The following is a 19612-nucleotide window of genomic DNA, read 5'->3' on the forward strand; positions in this document are numbered from 1 at the left end:
GTCTTTTTTTTTTTTTTTTTTTTTTTTTTTTTTTTTTTTTTTTTTTTAAATGATAGGCTTATACAATTAGAAGAAAAATTATCTCTCTTGATAACCAAAAGCAGCTGTAGATTCAATTTCTCTGTTAATGAATAATGTCTCTGTACAACACACGTTTTGATGATTGTTACTTTTATGCTTCTTTGATTTCTTAAACTTAAGTCAAAAGTCCTCCTGTACGTTATTCTTGAAAGAAATAAAAATAAAATAAACATGGAAATAAATGATACACAAAGCGGCTTCAAGGAAAATGTAGGTACAAGAGAAGGTATTTTCAACGTCAGAACCATCATAGAAAGATACCTAGAAAAACAAAAAGATGTGTACCTCTGCTTCATAGGTTACAAAAAGGCATTCAACAATGTTCAACATGACAAATTAATTGAAATCCTTTCAAAAATAGGCATGGATGGAAAAGACATTAGGCTAATAACTAATCTTTACTAGGAACAGACTGAATCTTTGAGAATAAATAGAGAGACCTCAGAAGAATTCCCAGTTCAGAAAGGTGTGAGACAAGGCTGTGTCTTTTCTCTGATTCTCTTTAACCTGTGCACAGAAGAAATATTTAATAAAATAAGTAACCTCAAAGGAAGGGGTGCTTAAGGGTCAAAGCTGTATAACTGAGAGGAGACCTCCACATAGCCTTTAAAGGAATGCGGAGAACCGACCAGGGCTTCTGACCTAATGTCCAATCCTCACCTTCTCGTGGTGCACTGTGTTGGTTATCTACTTTGATACTGAACGAACGAGGATGGGCTGGCAATTTGGGATTTAGCTGACCAAATTGTATTCTTATTGGTTAAACCAAAATAAAAAATGATGGTACGATATGACAAAATTTCATGCCGGCTGGACCCCCGTTGTTTTCGCCAGGGAACCAGAACGAACAGCGAAACGTCAGCTACTGGAACAAATCTGAAAACACACCCCAACTCAACCCAAATCTCAAAACACACCCCAGAGTTAAAGATCGGTACTATCAACATAAGAAGCCTGAATGGCAAAGAAATGGAGCTAGCTGAGGAATTAGATAAGTACCAGATCAACATAATAGGGGTGACTGAAACAAAAAAGACAAAAACTGGTGAGACCTTTCTGAGCAATAAATACAAAATGTTATATTCAGGCAATGACAATCAAGGAAAAGAAGGAGTAGCCATAGTATTCAACACAAAATACGAGGCTAATCTTCTTGAATGGCAGGCATTTCAAGTAGAGTAATGTGGGCAAATATGAGAATGGGGAACTGGACAATGAGACTTATTTGTGCCTATGGTCTCACAAAAGGTTCTACTAAGGTAGAAGTGGAGGAATTTTTTGATGCTTTAGAAAAAGCAACTAATAATAATGGCAAATATCTGTTGGATTTCTGCTCAGGACATGGACTGGTTATTACTAACACCATGTTCCAACATAAAAATGTGCACAAATTCACATGGAGAGAAGAGGCTAGGAATAAGAAAAGTCTCATTGACTATGTTATTGTTGATAGTGATGTTTTCTCACTGGTGCAGGACAGAGTGTACAGAGGATTTGAAATTGGAAGTGATCACTATTTAGTCTTGAGCAGGATAAAATTGAATTTCATATTGAAAAGAATAACATGTAAGAAAGTTTTAAAGTGAATAAAAGTTGAGCAGCTCTCAGATGTGAACTGTAGACTAAAATACAGAAAGATTATTGAAGAAAAAATTAAAGAGTTTGAGAACAGGAATCAAACCTTGGAGATTCAGTGGCAAGCCTTGAAGAAAGCCCTGATTGACTCAGCTTGAGAGGCATGTGGTGAAGTCTGCAAGGATAGAAAAATTGGAACTCCATGGTGGAACAGGAAGTTAAAGAGGCAGTGAAGGAAAAGAAGAACGTATATCAAAAGTTCCTGGCAAATAAGTCAGCTTGTGCTCTTTAGAGAATACAGAGACAAATGCAAGAATGCTAAACACTGTGTAAAACTAGCTAAACAAAAGTCATGGGAGGACTTTGGCAAGAATATAGAACATAAATATCAAGAAGGTGGCAAAATATTGTGGAGGTTGTTGGAGAAGCTTAGGAATGCAGGAAAGAGTGCTGTAAAAGGAGTTAGAGATGATAAAGGTGACATGAAAACAGAAGAAAAAGATATCCTTGAAGTATGGAGTAATTACTTTGAAAAACTGCTAAATGAAACAAGCAGTGATGATAGCACAGTGGTAAAAAACACTGACCAGGCATGCAGTCAGGAATACATATTCATACTTGAAGTAGAAAAAGCCATCAAAGGCTTAAAATGTGGAAAGGCAGCAGGAGTGGATGATATTCGACCAGAAATGCTGAATTATGGTGGTATAAGTCTTACAGTGGCTGCACTACATAGTTCAGAAAGCCTGGACAGAGGGACGAATTCCCGATGATTGGAGTAGAGCTCTAATAGTACCCATATATAAAAAGGGAAATAAAACTGAATGTGAGAATTACAGAGGTATTTCCCTACTGAATATTCTGGGCAAGATTTATGCCAGTATACTTGAGAAATGGTTGAGAGGAATTGTGGAAGAAAAAGCTTGGTGAAGAACAAGCTGGATTCAGGCCAAATAGAGGCTGTCAGGATCAGATCTTCACTTTACGACAAATAGTAGAGAAAGCATGGGAATATAACAAAGATCTGTATTTAAGTTTTTGTCGATTTGGAAAAGGCATATGACAAGGTGCCAAGAGAGAAGCTATTCAATACGCTACAGTTATATGATGTCAATGGGGCATTATATCAAGCAGTACTGAGTCTTTATTTGAGTTTTAAGTCAGCAGTTAGAATTGAAGGAAGTACAGGAAGATGGTTTAATGTTAAATCTGGTGTGAGACAAGGATGTACATTATCCCCTCTGTTATTCATTATCTATATGGATCACATTATGAAGGAAAGTGGTATTAAACACGATATCAAAATTGGAGATGTTTATGTTATACTTCTGTTATACAGATGATGTTATACTTCTAAATAAATACACTACAAGTCTGCAAGATTCTCTGACTAAATTGAATAACTGTTGTAATAGATATGGTATGAAGGTCAGCAATAAAAAGACAAAGACAATGAAAATAGGCAGAATCATTGAAAATGTCAACTGTGTTGTGAATGGAGAACCGGTGGAACAAGTAAATCATTTCAGCTAGTTAGGCACGATTTTTAGTGAAGATGGTAAATTAAATATAGAAATAGACAACAGAATCAACAAAGGTGGTAGGAAGTCAATTGAATAAATTCAGGTGGAATAAGAGAGAAATTAGTCAGAACACTAAATTAGCTGTATACAAGACAGTGTTCAAACCAGTTTTAACTTATGTATCTGAGAGCTGGGTCAGAAGTAAACTTGACCAAAGACTAGAGACGGCTGATATGAGAGTCCTGAGAAAGATTATAGGCGTGAACAGATGGCATCAATGGCAGTATCATATTAAAAACGAGGATATTAGGAAAGAACTTGACATTGTCAGCATCCAGGAATGCGTTAGCAGAGCTAATCTCAGGTGGTATGGTCACTTAAATAGGAGAGAAAAGATTAGCAAAAACAATTCTTCTCTGCCAGGTTGGCAGGAAAACGACCCAGAGGAAGACCAAGATATAGGTGTATTGATATGGTACAAAGTGCCTTAGACGATAGAAAGATAAGATCTAATAATGTTGGAGTCTTGAAGTAACAGACTGATTTCGAGGAAAATTGTAGATAGTAAGTTAGTAATGATGTAATTTTTTCATGTAGTATTATCATATCCTGTACACCCCTTGAGGGTACATGGCAGAAATATTAATAACCCAAGATATGCAGATGACACAGTTCTTCTAGCTGAAAAGAAATATGACCTCAGGCCTCAGTTTCAATTTTAGAAAGACAAAAATCATGATAATTTCAAGAGAAGGAAATACCAAAAATATGCTTCAATATAAAAGGAAATAAATTTGAACAGGTACATACATATACCTCGGACACTTGATCACAGAGAATGGCAGGACAGAAGATGAAATTAGAAAAAGGATTGAAATTGCAAAGTCAACTTTCAACAGTATGAAAAATCTACTGAGATCTAGAGAATTAAATCTGAAAAAGACTAAGAATCTCCATATGCTACATATGGTCCACATTATTATACGATATTTATATTATTCAATATAAATATCAAGAAATATAATATATTTCAATATGTTCGAAAAATATTATGCGATATTTTTCACAGCATCTGTTATATGGATGTTGTAAAAAATTAGGAGGATATCATGGAAAGACAAAAAGACAAATAAAGAGTACTAGAGATGGTAGACGTAAACAGGAGCCTGATGAAAGAAATTAAAAAGAGAAAAGTCAGCTATTTTGGAGATATTCTGAGATATAACTGCCTACAAAGGACACTTCTTGAAGGAACTGTTGAGGGAAAGAGAAGGAGAGGAAGATAACGACTGAAGTGGATGAAAAATATAAAAGACTGGACCTATCTCTCATATGAGGAATGCAGCAAGGTTCAGAATAGGGCATGGTGGAGACACCTGACAGGACAGGACTTCTATGCTTCTTTGATTTCTTGAACTTACATGCAAATGTCTTGAAAGTTCATGTCAAATTCTGATTGTTTTGGAAAAAAAATCGCATTTCATGAAGATTATTCAATATGTTATATCATATTACTTTAAAATACTTTTAATCCAAGCAAGTCATGTATCATTTGTAATTTTCATAGAAATTTTTAGTTACCACTAATAACTTTACGAATTTAATTGTTCTTTTAAAATAGTGAAGTTGTGTGCATGTGTGATGCATGTACGCATTGTTGGAACCCAGTCATAAAGCTGGTACATTGCTATGACAATTCTCACAAGAAGTCAAAATCCTGATGTAAATCTTGTATTAAGAGCTCTCTATAGGAACCAGTATAAAAAGTACAAGTAAGGGTAGCCAAGGGGTCCCAGAGGAACACAATAGAATAGTATGTAGTATGCAACAGAGAAGAACATGAAGGGCAGAAGAAATAAGACAGTACTCAAAGGAAAAACAGGTGGCCCTATTGGAATATCAGTTTTTCAACTAACCAGTGTTCTTTCAGTGACTTGCATGGCATGTAGAAGGCCAGAGGAAAGTGCTATCTTACATGTAACTATTTCAGATCCATTCTATGGACTGTTCAAAAAAACTAACTTGTTTAATCCCCATTGTGCAACTTAACTGATTTTCAGCATATCTGAAATTGTGTCCACCTCTGAAAGAGAGAGAGATTGCCTTTCTCTTAAACTGTAGATTTAAGAGAAAGGCAATATAGATGTTCAGCTTGTAGATCTACATCTAGGTAAGAAATAGTAGAACTGTTAGTAGAACTTTAGGTGTCTCTATCAGCAATTATTATAGTTAGAGGTAACTTAAAAAATTTTCACATTTCACATTTTCACTTATGAAAATGAAAAAGATATAAACATAAAAATTGCAAAATATTTAAAAATAACAGGAGTAATTAACTCTATATTTAAACCAAACCTAGTTCAAAAACAAACCAGACTAAAAGTATACAATACATTAGCCCTACCGGTCTTAATGTATGCAAGCGAAATCTGGACAATAAAACAAAGACAAACAAAGATTAACAACAGCAGAAATGAAATTTATGAGAAAAACTGCAAAGTATACCCTATTTGATCACAAAAGAAACGAAGATATTATGAAAGAATTAAACCAAGAACCAGTAATTGAAAAAATTAAAAAATATAAACATAGATGGATGGAACACATTCAAAGAATGAAAACAGAAAGATTACCAAAACAAGCCTTAAAGTACAAGCCATTAGGAAAAAGAAAACCAGGAAGTCCTCTTAAATGATTCAACGATGACTTCTAAGGCCAGAACAGGCCATACTAGGCCTAAATCCTTGATACGTATGATGATGAGAGGTAACTTAAATTAAGATTAATTAATTTGGACTAAAGTGTTTTCCACTTTAGACTAAAGTCAAAAATGGAAAACTGTTATATGCATTGAGCATTAACACCCTTTAACTGCTATGGTCGAGTTAACTCGACCCTGGGGAAAAAATTGACGACCTTGCTACAATCGAGTTAACTTGATTTGAACTTTCAATGTGTAATACTCATTTAATTTAGTTTGTGAAAGCATTTGAATTGAGCGGGCTTATAGTGCCATCTATTAGGATTAGAAGGAACTAGTTTTCAAGCTAACCCTTTAACTGCTGAGAATGTATTATTACGGGCTCGGAAATACATGCCTGCTTTGCTGAGCCTGTATATATTGCGGTTGGTTTTTTAGTATGAAAAGAATCGTCATAAGATATTCAAATTTGCGGGCAGGTTCCTCCATCTATTGACAACCAATTGAAGTTTATTTGACTTGGGTTTCTGTCCTTGTATGACATCTAAAGAGAAAAATTTGAACTGGTGCAACTAATCATATTAAGCGCCTCCATAGCGCAATTGGAAGAACGACAGTACATTGCGCCCTTTGATTGGAAAAGGCCTAAGTTCAATTCTTGTTGTGACGGGAGGAATCTTTATATATGGACTCTTTCAATTGAAGGTGAGTTAGCCAATCTCATATGGAGGTAGCAAGTTTTTTCTCCCGGAAACTTGGGTTTATCAGCCTGCATACAGACAAATCGGCCCTTCAGAACACACGCAATTTACAGACAAAAAATACTAGTTGTGGTGGAGAGCAGTAGATGCTGTTAATGTGAATGATTGGTAGTAGAGGTTCAGGTGGAGACTGAGAGTTGTACAGTAGGTGTCCTCCCACGATGAGTCTTCGGACTCCTCGGAGGTGTCACGAATAATAATAATAATAACATGCAGCACAATGCATAAACCACGTGACTGCGGGGATTTCTGGGATGTCACAATATGGCGTCTACCAGTAAATATCTGAGTTATCTTACCGATGATGAAATTGATGAATTGTTAACGACAAATGAGTCAGGAGAAGAATTGTCTGAGTTAAGTGAAATGTGTAAGATGAAGAAGATCCTAGTGATTCTACATAAATTAACTTGTGTAATTTGCATAATCAAGTGGACACCCTTGATTATGCAAATTTTATAAAACACTATTATTGCCATTTTTGTGAGTGAACAAGTGTATATCAAGAATGTATGATGCTGTCCAAACTTCTTACTTCAGTAAGAATTTTAATTGAATTTTATTTATACATTTTTTGCAAAATTAATTCAGCATATGGGACAATCAATGTCAGTAGAATATAAAATCAGCAGTTAAAGGGTTAAATCAGCCTTTGCTATTATGTTACTAAAAATGTGTAAATATTCCATGAATATTAAGAAAGCTTACTGTTTGTATTACTTGTTGCTCATTAAATTGTTAATTGTTAATTAGTAAATCCTTTCTTGAATCTAAAGTTATAACTTAATGCCAATTATTTCAGAAGAGTAGGAGCAGACCTTCTAACATTTAAATTAACCAGGGCTCCAGAAATCCACTCGCCACAGGCAAGTTTATCAGAAACAAGTAGCGAGTGAATTTTCAGCTTGATTCAAAATGTATTATTTTTTTCACATAACTTGCACTTTTTTTTTTTTTTTTTTTTTTTTTTTTTTTTTTTTTTTTTTTTTTTGTCATTTTAAAACATCATCTCATTCACCATCAAGTTGTTTGATCATGGATGACTGTCAACAAATTTATTAAAGAAGTTTTATTTTCAGAGAATTTGAAATAAATCTTCTGGATCTGAAATCCTTAATTTGAGCACTACAATGGACTCTTTTAAAGAATCGAAAAACACTTGCAATTTTAGTTGTGGTGGGTTTTCTTTAAAAGTCATAATGTAAACTGGTCGTCTTCACTTTCTTCTGTCCTTTTATCTCCTTATAGGTTCAGAACTTTATTTTTCTTTCTATGTAAAAGACTATGAAAAAACGAAGTTATTAAAAATTCAAGCTGCCATATCTTCTAACAGTTGTTCTGTCATCATTGTCATAACATTACTTAGTTTTTCTTTCTCTGTGAAATATTTCATAAATATCTGCTATTGAATTCCAGAAACACTTTCATTTCTATCACAGCAGTGTACACTGTTGTTCTCACTCCATGCATACTTCCTACATGTCGTACTTTCAGTTTTCCTTTCACTCATAAAGCAAGAAAAATGACCCACCATTACGTGTTATATAAATCCTGCACATTTCAAGTGTGCAAGAAAAATAAGCTTTTTGCATCATGGTTAGTTATCGTTTCTGATAAATAAATAAATTTTAATCAATTAATGCATTAATTAGTTCATTGTTGTTGAAAGTTTTTCCACTTGGTTATACTATAAATTAAAGATGCCAAGAAATTATATACTTGGTTTAATCCTTTATTCAAGTGTAAGCAAACAAAGTTTGCACCTGAAGTATTTTCAAGACTGGGGCTACTCGTGGAAGGTGGTATGACTTCACATCACTTGCCTTAGTATCCTATGATGCAAAGCACATCTTGCAAACATGTATAATTCTATGCATTATGGGAATGGTCACTACCCAGACCAGTTTCAACCTTTATTGAAGTCTCATCAGTGGGAGCCAGACCCAGAGTATTATAATAATGTGTGACATCTTTTGGCAACTTATATATGAAAATATGACTTCTGCATTACTTCAACCTTGGTATCACCTCTGGGTTTGGCTCGAGTCCTGAAAATAGATGCAGACTTTGTTTGTTTACACTTGGATAAAGGATTAAACTATGTATATAATTTCTTGGTATCTTTAATTTTTAGTTCATTATTAACCTTGCACAGTATTTCAATATTAGCCTTATGATATTAACCACATATATACAGTATGCATGACATATCCAATAGACAATTTTTTTTTTTTTTTTTTTTTTTTTGGATTGTACTTTTTTTCACAATATAATTTAATTAACAAAATAAACCAGTAATTATAAACACAAAAACTAAAATTGGCACAATGTAATTAAATACTATAGCACATCTATACCTCTTGGTCTTTCAATACCTTTATCCTTTAAGTAAATGCACAATAGTAATATTGTATTATCCTAATCTTATTTTCACAACACAACAGGAATTTAACTTAGTGTAATTAAGTGCTTGAAAATTTGTAAAATTTTCAAATATTTAATACTGTTATTTAAAAAAATTAAATATGACATTAATTAAATTAAAAATTAATAGTGTTATTTAAAAAATACAATTATATTGCAAAGATCAGACCATGTGCCCTAGTGCATCAAGAAAAGTGAGTTTGGTTTTGGTGAGTAAATTTGTGGCTAGTAGATTTAAGTTATATTTCTGGAGCCCTGGTCCTAACACTCATTTGACAAGAAAGTTTTTAAATATTTACAGTTTAAAAAAAGTCAGAGTTTGAGCACTATAAAAATAATTGCCAAAATCCCCTGTTGCTATCTTTTTTGTTTCATCTAGTCGTGTTATTTTTGACTGAGTTTGTTAAGTCAGCTGTTGACCCATTAATTTCAGACCAACATCCACAGAATACAAAGTACTATGGGGATGTTGAAGCATGAGGTATTAAACCAGTGATATATAACCAAGATGGAGAGGAGTATTTAGAATCCTAACAAAAGAACCCTTGGTGGATGAACACAAATTATCTTGTGATCTTCACCATTGGCTGAAGTTGATATTAGAATTAGTCTCCTAAATTTTGGTTAAATTATAAATTACCATATTTATTGAAATTATTAGATGGCCTCATTGCTGCTGCTAATTAAACAGCCTTTTGAATTTGTAATGACTTTTGAGTATTATTATTTTTCTTCCATGTGATTTGTGGGAGGTGTATCCAATGTATAGCAAACTTTAGATACATGATCTGCCAGATTTTACTTGCCACAATGATGGCAGCATATGTATTCCTTACATTCTTCAAAGCAGATGTTAACAGCCCTTCCGGTCTTTCCAAAATAGACTAACTTACTGGCACATGACACTTCATTACACTCTTGAATGTGTCAAAGAATGGAATTTTATAGATGTAAGGACTATCATTATCAGTGATTTCCTCTATGGCAGGGATTCTCAACCTATGGTACGTGTACCACTGGTGGTACGTGAGCCACTGCCTTACTGGTACATCTAATATCTTGAATTAAATATAGTGCTATGCCACTGGAAAAGGTTGAGAACCCCTTATGGGAATATACATTGGAGAGAAAGAGAAAAAATGCATGCAAAACAGAACGAGAATTGATAGAATTATTGAGGAATAATTACCTTAAGCAGTTACATAATGGAAAGGAGCACGGTACAAGAATGTTGGATCTAGTAATAGTGTCTGTAAATGAAATTACTTGTTATGCCTCCAACTGAGAGTGGTCATGCAGTTTTGACTTGGTAAGTGATGGTCATGTGAGAGAGCATAGACTAAAAAGGGACGTATGTGGAACTCTAAGGTGAGTGATATCTGTACACAGTATCAAATAAATTTATATCATATACACAGTATATGATATAAATATACAAGTTAGTAAGGGACTCTTACAGTAAGATTCAAGTGAAATTTTGCTGGTATCAAGTGAGGAAGCACACGAGGACCAAGTTTTTCTCATGGCATATGGCAAGTATGTGGAATAGGCTGCCATTAGGATGATAGTCTTGCATCAAGCAATGAAATCCATCTCTCACTTAAAGTGTTCACAGTTATTTAGAGAATGAATATGCTAACTAGTCAGCAAAGCCAAAGTTTCTTCATCTAGTGAAGAGGTAGCAGTAAGCTCAATGTTGCATGCATCATATCTGAGGCACATTAGAAAAAATATCCAGAATATTAAAGTAATAAAATCTTTGCACTTTCAAGCCCCCACTTAAAACTAGCTACCCTTATCCACTTTCCTAAAATCAAACTCCCTCCTCTCTCGGTTCCAGATGTATACAGAGTTCCTTGTTCCTGCAAGTTGACCTACTATGCACAGACAGGAAAATCAGTTATTATCTGAGGGGAAGAATATAAAAATTATTATTAAGAAAAAGTAATGGTGGAACTAAATTTCTTTAATTTTATTACAAATAAAAGGCATTTAATTTCAAAAGCATTTTTTAAAACACTTTCAGAGGACAGGTATGCCGAATATTGCTGTTCAACTGCACTGGAGAAAGAAAAGCTGAAAATCTCTTACTACCATTGTCAGAAATTAACTTTGATATCGCAGCATTTTCACCAAACAGCATAAGGCAGATAAAAGATGCATCATCAGGTACCATTTTTATAAAAACGAATATAGGAATTGTTAATATGTTAATTTAAATTAATATATCGGTTAAGATTTTTAAAGTTTCTGCAAGGAGATATAACATAATATGTCTCTCATTCTTTCTCACACAATGCTTTTGACATACACAATATTAAAAATTAATGCATTAGACTAATCATTCTCAAATTTCTATCATCATCATCATCATCATCAAATTCCTGCCATGTACCCTCAAGGGGTGTACAGGATATGACAGTACTACATGAAAAAATTACATCATTACTAACTTCCTATCTACAATTTTCCTCCAAATCAGTCTGTTACTTGTCAAGACTCCAACATTATCAGATCTTATATTTCTATCGTCTAAGGCACTTTGTACCGTATCAATCCACCTATATCTTGGTCTTCCTCTGGGTCGTTTTCCTGCCAACCTGGCAGAGAACACTTGTTTAGCTAATCTTTCCTCTCCCATTCTATTTAAGTGACCATACCATCTGAGATTAGCTCTGCTAACGCATTCCTGGATGCTGACAATGTCAAGTTCTTTCCTAATATCCTCGTTTTTAATATGATATTGCCATTGATGCCATCTGTTCACGCCTCTAATCTTTCTCAGGACTCTCATATCTGCGGTCTCTAGTCTTTGGTCAAGTGTTTTACTTCTGACCCAGCTCTCAGATCCATAAGTTAAAATTGGTTTGAACACAGTCTTGTATACAGCTAATTTAGTGTTCCGACTAATTTCTTTCTTATTCCATATGAATTTATTCAATTGACTTCCCACGATACCAGCTTTGCTGATTCTGTTGTCTATTTCTATATTTAGTTTACCATCTTCAGTAAAAATTGTGCCTAAGTAGCTGAAATGTTTTACTTGTTCCACAGGTTTTCCATTCACAACACAGTTGACATTTTCAATGAATCTGCCTATTTTCATTGTCTTTGTCTTTTTATTGCTGACCTTCATACCATATCTATTACAACAGCTATTCAATTTAGTCAGAGAATCTTGCAGACTTGTAGCGGATTTATTTAGAAGTATAACATCATCCGCATAAAGCAAAGAGCTGACATTAACATCTCCAATTTTGATATCAGGTTTAATACCACATTCCTTCATAATGTGATCCATATAGATAATGAATAACAGAGGGGATAACGTACATCCTTGTCTCACACCAGATTTAACATTAAACCATCTTCCTGTACTTCCTTCAATTCTAACTGCAGACTCACAACTCAAATAAAGACTAAGTATTGCTTGATATAATGCCCCATTGACACCATATAACTGCAGCGTATTGAATAGCTTCTCTCTTGGCACCTTGTCATATGCCTTTTCCAAATCGACAAAACTTAAATACAGATCTTTGTTATATTCCCATGCTTTCTCGACTATTTGTCGTAAAGTGAAGATCTGATCCTGACAGCCTCTATTTGGCCTGAATCCAGCTTGTTCTTCACCAAGCTTTTCTTCCACAATTCTTCTCAACCGTTTCTCAAGTATACTTGCATAGATCTTGCCAGGAACACTCAGTAGGGAAATACCTCTGTAATTCTCACATTCAGTTTTATTTCCCTTTTTATATATGGGTACTATGAGAGCTCTACTCCAATCATCGGGAATTCGTCCCTCTGTCCAGGCTTTCTGAACTATGCAGTGCAGCCACTGTAAGACTCTTATACCACCATACTTCAGCATTTCTGGTCGAATATCATCTACTCCTGCTGCCTTTCCACATTTCAAGCCTTTGATGGCTTTTTCTACTTCAAGTATGGATATGTATTCCTGACTGCATGCCTGGTCAGTGTTTTTTATCACTGTGCTGTCATCACTGCTTGTTTCGTTTAGCAGTTTTTCAAAGTAATTACTCCATACTTCAAGGATATCTTTTTCTCCTGTTTTCATTTCACCTTTATCATCTCTAATTCCTTTTACAGCACTCTTTCCTCCATTCCTAAGCTTCTTCAACAACCTCCAGAATATTTTGCCACCTTCTTGATATTTATTTTCTATATTCTTGCCAAAGTCCTCCCATGACTTTTGTTTAGCTAGTTTTACACACTGTTTAGCTTTCTTACATTTGTCTCTGTATTCTGTAAGAGTAAAAGCTGACTTATTTGCCAGGAACTTTTGATATGCATTCTTCTTTTCCTTCACTGCCTCTTTAACTTCCTGTGTCCACCAGGGAGTTCTGATTTTTTTATCTTTGCACACAACCTCACCACATGCCTCTCTGGCAGAATCAATCAATGTTTCCTTTAGAGTTTGCCACTGAATCTCCAAGGTTTGATTCCTGTTCTCAAACTCTTTCATTTTCTTTTCAATAATATTTCTGTATTTTAGTCTACAGTTTACATCTGAGAGCTGCTCAACTTTTATTCGCTTTAAAACTTTCTTACATGTTATTTTTTTCAATATGAAATTCAATTTTATCCTGCTCAAGACTAAATAGTGATCACTTCCAATTTCAAATCCTCTGTACACTCTGGTGTCCTGCACCAGGGAGAAAACATCACTATCAACAATAACATAGTCAATGAGACTTTTCTTATTCCTTGCCTCTTCTCTCCATGTGAATTTGTGCACATTTTTATGTTGGAACATGGTGTTAGTAATAACCAGTCCATGTCCTGAGCAGAAATCCAACAGATATTTGCCATTATTATTAGCTTTGCTCTTTTCTCCAAATTTTCCCAAAATATTTTTGTATGTCTCACAATCATTTCCTACTCTACTATTTAGATCCCCAACAAGGACCAACTTTTCCTTTTTCATTGTGTCAGTTGCTTTTTCTAAAGCCTCAAAAAATTCCTCCACTTCTACCTTAGTAGAACCTTCTGTGGGACCATAGGCACAAATAAGTCTCATTGTCCAGTTCCCCATTCTCATATTTGCCCACATTACTCTACTTGAGACTGACTGCCATTCAAGAAGATTAGCCTCGTATTTTGTGTTGAATACTATGGCTACTCCTTCTTTTCCTTGATTGTTATTGCCTGAATATAACATTTTGTATTTATTGCTCAGAAAGATCTCACCAGTTTTGGTCTTTTTTGTTTCAGTCACCCCTATTATGTCGATCTGGTACTTATCTAATTCCTCAGCTAGCTCCATTTCTTTGCCATTCAGGCTTCTTACGTTGATAGTACCGATCTTTAACTCTGGTGATGTTGAGTTGGGGTTTGTTTTCAGATTTGTTCCAGTAGCTGACTTTTCGCTGTTCACCCTGGTTCCCTGGCAAAAACAACGGGGGCCTTGTTTAACCGGGCGACGCCCCAGCCGGCATGAAATTTTGTCATGTTGTACCATCATTTTTTATTTTGGTTTAACCAATAAGAATACAATTTGGTCGGCTAAATCCCAAATTGCCAGCCCATCCTCGTTCGTTCAGTATCAAAGTAGATACCCAACAGGGTGCACCACGAGAAGGTGAGGATTGGACATTAGGTCAGAAGCCCTGGTCGGTTCTCCGCATTCCTTTAAAGGCCATGTGGAGGTCTCCTCTCAGTTATACAGCTTTGACCCTTAAGCACCCCTCAAATTTCTATAACTAATAGAAATTTGAGAATTAGCTATAGCAAAACTATGCCACTAGGCATAGTTAGCTCTCAAGTTGTGATATTTTCTCTATGACCATTTAGCATTCAAAACCATTTTTAGAATTATCAATAACTGGTAGTAGAATTTCTTTGCTGCTATTTATCATGAATTCAAATATGGTGTGTCCATTAAAAAAAAATCCAAAATTTCATTATCTATGTGTATGTAGTCTTGTACTATTTCAAGAAGGATGCATTCCAGTATTTTGTTAAAGTGGAACCACTAGAAGAATTACAGAGAAGTAAAATGCTGATATAATTGGTGTCAGCAAAACAAAAAGGAAAGAAAAAAAAAACAGGTGAAATTATTCAAAATGACAAACACAAGATGTTATATTCAGGCAGTGGTAATTAGGGAAACAAAGGAATAGTTATAATAATCACCACTAAATACAGATAATCATATTGAATGGTGGGCAGTTTCAAGTAGAGATGTGGACAGATATCAAAATGGGAAATTGGACAGTGAGTTGTGCCTATAGTCCCACAAAACATCCCACTAAAGAAGTAGAGAAATTTTTCTAGTCATTAATGATTGCATCTGGTATAAAGAAAAAGTTGGTCATTGTTGCAAATCTAAACAGCAAAGTAGGAAATTAATACCAGACATACAGAAACGTTTTTGGAAAATTCAGAGAAAATAGCAAAGATAATATAGTGGAAAAGTACGTACTACATTTCTGAACAGGATATGGATTAGTCATTATTAATGTTATTTTTTAACTTAAAAATGTGCACAAATTCACATGGATAAACATTTGAAATAAAGAATCTTGATGAGTATGTTATTGTTGATAGCATTATTTTTATACTGGTTCAGTGTATAGGATACAAGAGCATACAGGAGATTTTAAATGGGAAGCAATTGCCATTTAGTTTTGAGCAGGATAAAAATCAGTATCATATTAATTTTTTTGGTATAAAAAAGGAAAATATGTAGGAAAGTTTTAAAAAGAATTAAGTTGAGCAGCAACTCTCAGAGATGAATTGTAGACTCAAATACAGAAATCCTATTCATGAAAAATAAAAAAGTTTGAAAACAGTAATCAAACCTAGGAAACTCACTGACTTCTAAAGAAAAGATTCATTGGATTCACTGACTAATGTGATAGAAAAATCAGAACTTCCTGGTGGACCTAGAAAGTTAAAAAAAGCAGTCATGGAAAAGCAGAAAGTGTATCAAACAGTTCCTAGCAAGTAAGTCATTGTTTTATCTGAGAGAATACAGAGAAAAATATAAGAAAGCAAAGCAGCATGTAAAAGTAGCTAAACAAAAGTCATCTGAAGGCTTTAGTAAGAATATAGAAGATAAACACAAGGGAGTTGGCAGAATGTTCTGGAGGCTATTGAAAAAGTTTAGAAATGGAGGAAAGAGCTACTCTCTTTCTCCTGTACATAAATAACCTACTTACAGTGATCACTAATCCCATCCACTGCTTTTAAGACAATAGTACTTTCCACTTATCCTACTCATTTTACAAACCATGCAGTACTCTGACATTTCGGACTACAAGATCATCTACAAATGGTGTCTTAAACATTGATCTATATAATCCTCCAGTGGGCAAGGACTTGTTATGTTCAGTGCCACTAAAACACAGTCTTGTCTTTTTTTGTGAAAAGAGATCCCAGCTCACCTGTCCTTACCCTCAGTAATACACAAATCACCAGACAAGATCAGATCTCTTTGCTTGGACTAACATTTACTTCCAGTCTTTCCTGCCATAAACACATTCAACCAATAGCCTTGTCAGCATCCAAAAAATTTGACATTCTCTTTTATTCAAGAACCTATTTTACCCCATCCAACTCTTCACTATATACAAATCCCAAATCCATCCATGTTCAGAATACTGCTCACATGTTTAGGGTGGTGAGCCTAAAACTTCCCTTAAAATCCTTGATGGTATCCAGAGGTGAGTAGTTAGACTCATAGATGATCCCTTTCCTCTTACTACTTGATTCACCTTAACTCTATCATAGATGCAACATAGTACATTGCATCTATGATAGAGTACCTGTAAAAATACAATACCTGTAGAATACACTGTGCGTATTCTACAGGTACTTCAATGGTTACCACTCGAGTGAATTGGCAACCATCATCCTTCCACCTTCTGTTGCATCTGTTAATACAAGAGCTGCAGCTGCCCAGCATTCCTTTACCGTGCAACTGCACCACCAAACCTGCTTCTTTTCGTCCTCTTTTATTCTATTCACTTATGTCCTCTATAACAGCCTCCCTCAAGAAGTATTCCCAAACAACTACAACCTGCAACGCTTCAAAAAAAAAAATGTTAATAGACTTCTATCTCAGTCTTTATCTGCACTCCACAAAACTCTATAGGTCCCTCGATCTCATGTATGGGATCAATAGAGAAAAAAAACAGTAATCATAGATAATAAAGGTGACATGAAAACTAAAAATATTCTTACTGTTGAATAATTACTTTAAAAGATTTCTTTCTTTCTTTAAAAGAAAGTTGAAGAAGAATAATCTGGGTTCAATCTAAATATAGATTGTCATGATCAGATTTCACTTTAAAACAAATAGTTTGAGAAATCATGGGAATTTAAGATTTGTAGATCAATAAATGGTATATGCCAAGTACCAAAAGTTCTTAAGTAAATTGTGTAATTGCTGTGACATATTTTGTGTGAAAATCAGCAACATAAAGACAAAAGCTGGAACATTGAAAACATCAACTGCATCCTAAATGGGTTTATAAGAAGTTACTCACAAAATGTGCAGTTCTTATTGTTACCTATAGATCAAGAAAAACACAGCTACTTAGGTCCAATTTTTAGTGAAAGTAGCAAATTATATATGAAAATAGACAACAGAATTAGCAAATCTGGTATGTTAGGAAGTGAACCGAAAGTGTATCAATTTTTATGGAATAAGTAAGAAATTAGTCAAAACAGACTTTTTTTTTTTTTTATTTTTTTTATGTAGTTACCACTTACGGAAGATTACTGCTTAACCCAGTGGTTCCCAAACTTTTTCGATTCTTGGTGCCCTTGCTGAATCCAGGTTTTTCCAAAGCGCCCTATGTCAAATTCTAACAAGTACACTTTAAGAAATAGCGAATAATTTTTTTTAATTGAAGGATTAGGTAAAAATAAATAAAACACATATTTAAGATCACAAAAAAAAAGTAATTGAACAAATTCAACTAATTATCATTAGTATCACCCGGTTGATCACAGCCACCCTCATTTCCTTCTCCACATTGATTTTCACGCGATACTTAGTTATTATCACAGCGACCTCCGAAAATCCAGCTTCGCATAAATAAGAAGTCGCAAATGGAATTAAAATTTTCTGAGATTTTTCACTCAGAAGGGGATATTCATCTTTTACTGATATCCAAAATTCAGTTAATTTCATGCTGCTAAATTTTGTTTTGAACGTATTGTCGCAAGACAACTCAATAAATTCTCTTCTTCTTCAGCAGTAAATTCAGATGAAGCACTGGCATTAAATGGATCTTGAATCCATGCAAATTTATCAATGTTATCATTTTGAAAATATTTCTCAAACCAGGTGATAAGCTGTAATAAGTGTTCTTCAAAATGGATTTCATACCACGAGAGAAATCAACTCCATTGGAGGTCAAAAACTGTTGCAACATGGGGAAACATTCTTTGCCTCCATCCTCATTCATTTTTCTTTTCCATAGTTTTACTTTTTTTTTATAAAAGCTGAAATTTTCTCAATTGACTTTAAAAGGTGCATGTTGCATCCCTGCAGGGAGAGATTCAGAGCATTCATCTTTTCAAAAATATCACATAAGTATGCTAATTTTACCAAAAAATCTTCATTCACAAAATTTTCGGTATACTTATGGTCTTTAAGAAAAATATAAATTTCTTGTCGCAGTTCAAACGTATGAGACAAAACATTACCATGAGAGAGCCATTACAAAGTGCTGTAGTACAACAAAGACGTGTGCTTGGATCCCATATCCTCACATAGTTTTTGGAAAAAAACCTTGCCTTCAACAGCCGAGTTTTTATAAAGTTTACTACATTCACTACATATTCTAAGACCTGGTTCAATGTAGGACTCAGATATTTTGATGCGAGTGCTTCCCTGTAAATAATGCAATGGGTCCACAGTGCATCAAGGGCTTTGCTTCGAATAAGTGCCTGCAGTCCTCCATAACAGCTGGACATAGAACGAGCACCATCAGTACAAACACCAACGCACTTAGTCCACTTCAAATTATTTTCGGATATAAAAGTATCAAGGATCTCGAACAAGTCTTGAGCCTTAGCACCAGCAGTGATACTTTTACAAAAGAGAAGGTCTTTTACAATGTTATTACCATCTGTAAACCATACATAGCAAATCAAGTGAGCATCATTATTATTATCTGTGGCCTCATCCAGCTGCAACCCAAGTTCCTTCCCTTTTATTTTTTCAATTAATTGATCATTGAGGTCCTCCGCTATGTGTTGTATTCTGCGACTGATGGTGTTATTGGACAAATGCACTTTTGAAAGCAGCTTCCCAGCACACTCGCCGATCATAATGTTTGCCATATCTAGAGCAGCCAGTAGAATGAGTTCTTCTGCGATGGTATCAGGCTTCATTTTGCGATTCTAATGTACCACCTTGTAAGATGCTAGCAAAGCATTGCTTAGTATTGACGCTGCTTATAAAAACTACCTTTTTTGTTGATTTAACTCTTTTAACTTTCTGGTAAAGTAGTCACGAGATGTACTAACCATGCTAGGATAATTGGTTTCTAAATAGCGTTTCAACTTAC

At 34.6% G+C, this 19612-nt stretch overlaps 1 protein-coding gene across 1 annotated transcript in view; it reads left to right on the plus strand.

Moving 5' to 3' along the window:
• Positions 1 to 19612, plus strand: part of LOC150092299 (folylpolyglutamate synthase, mitochondrial-like) — a 110232-nt gene that overhangs the window by 85354 nt on the left and 5266 nt on the right. The window contains exon 11 of the mRNA XM_090414970.1: positions 11092 to 11234. Coding sequence (XP_090271096.1) covers positions 11092 to 11234 — 143 coding nt within the window. The remainder of the gene's footprint in view (positions 1 to 11091; positions 11235 to 19612) is intronic.

The sequence above is a fragment of the Typopeltis vanoorti genome, chromosome 26, assembly GCF_054136105.1.
Source record: "Typopeltis vanoorti isolate ZY-2024b chromosome 26, IOZ_Tvanoo_1.0, whole genome shotgun sequence".
Taxonomy (NCBI): Eukaryota; Metazoa; Arthropoda; class Arachnida; order Uropygi; family Thelyphonidae; genus Typopeltis; species Typopeltis vanoorti.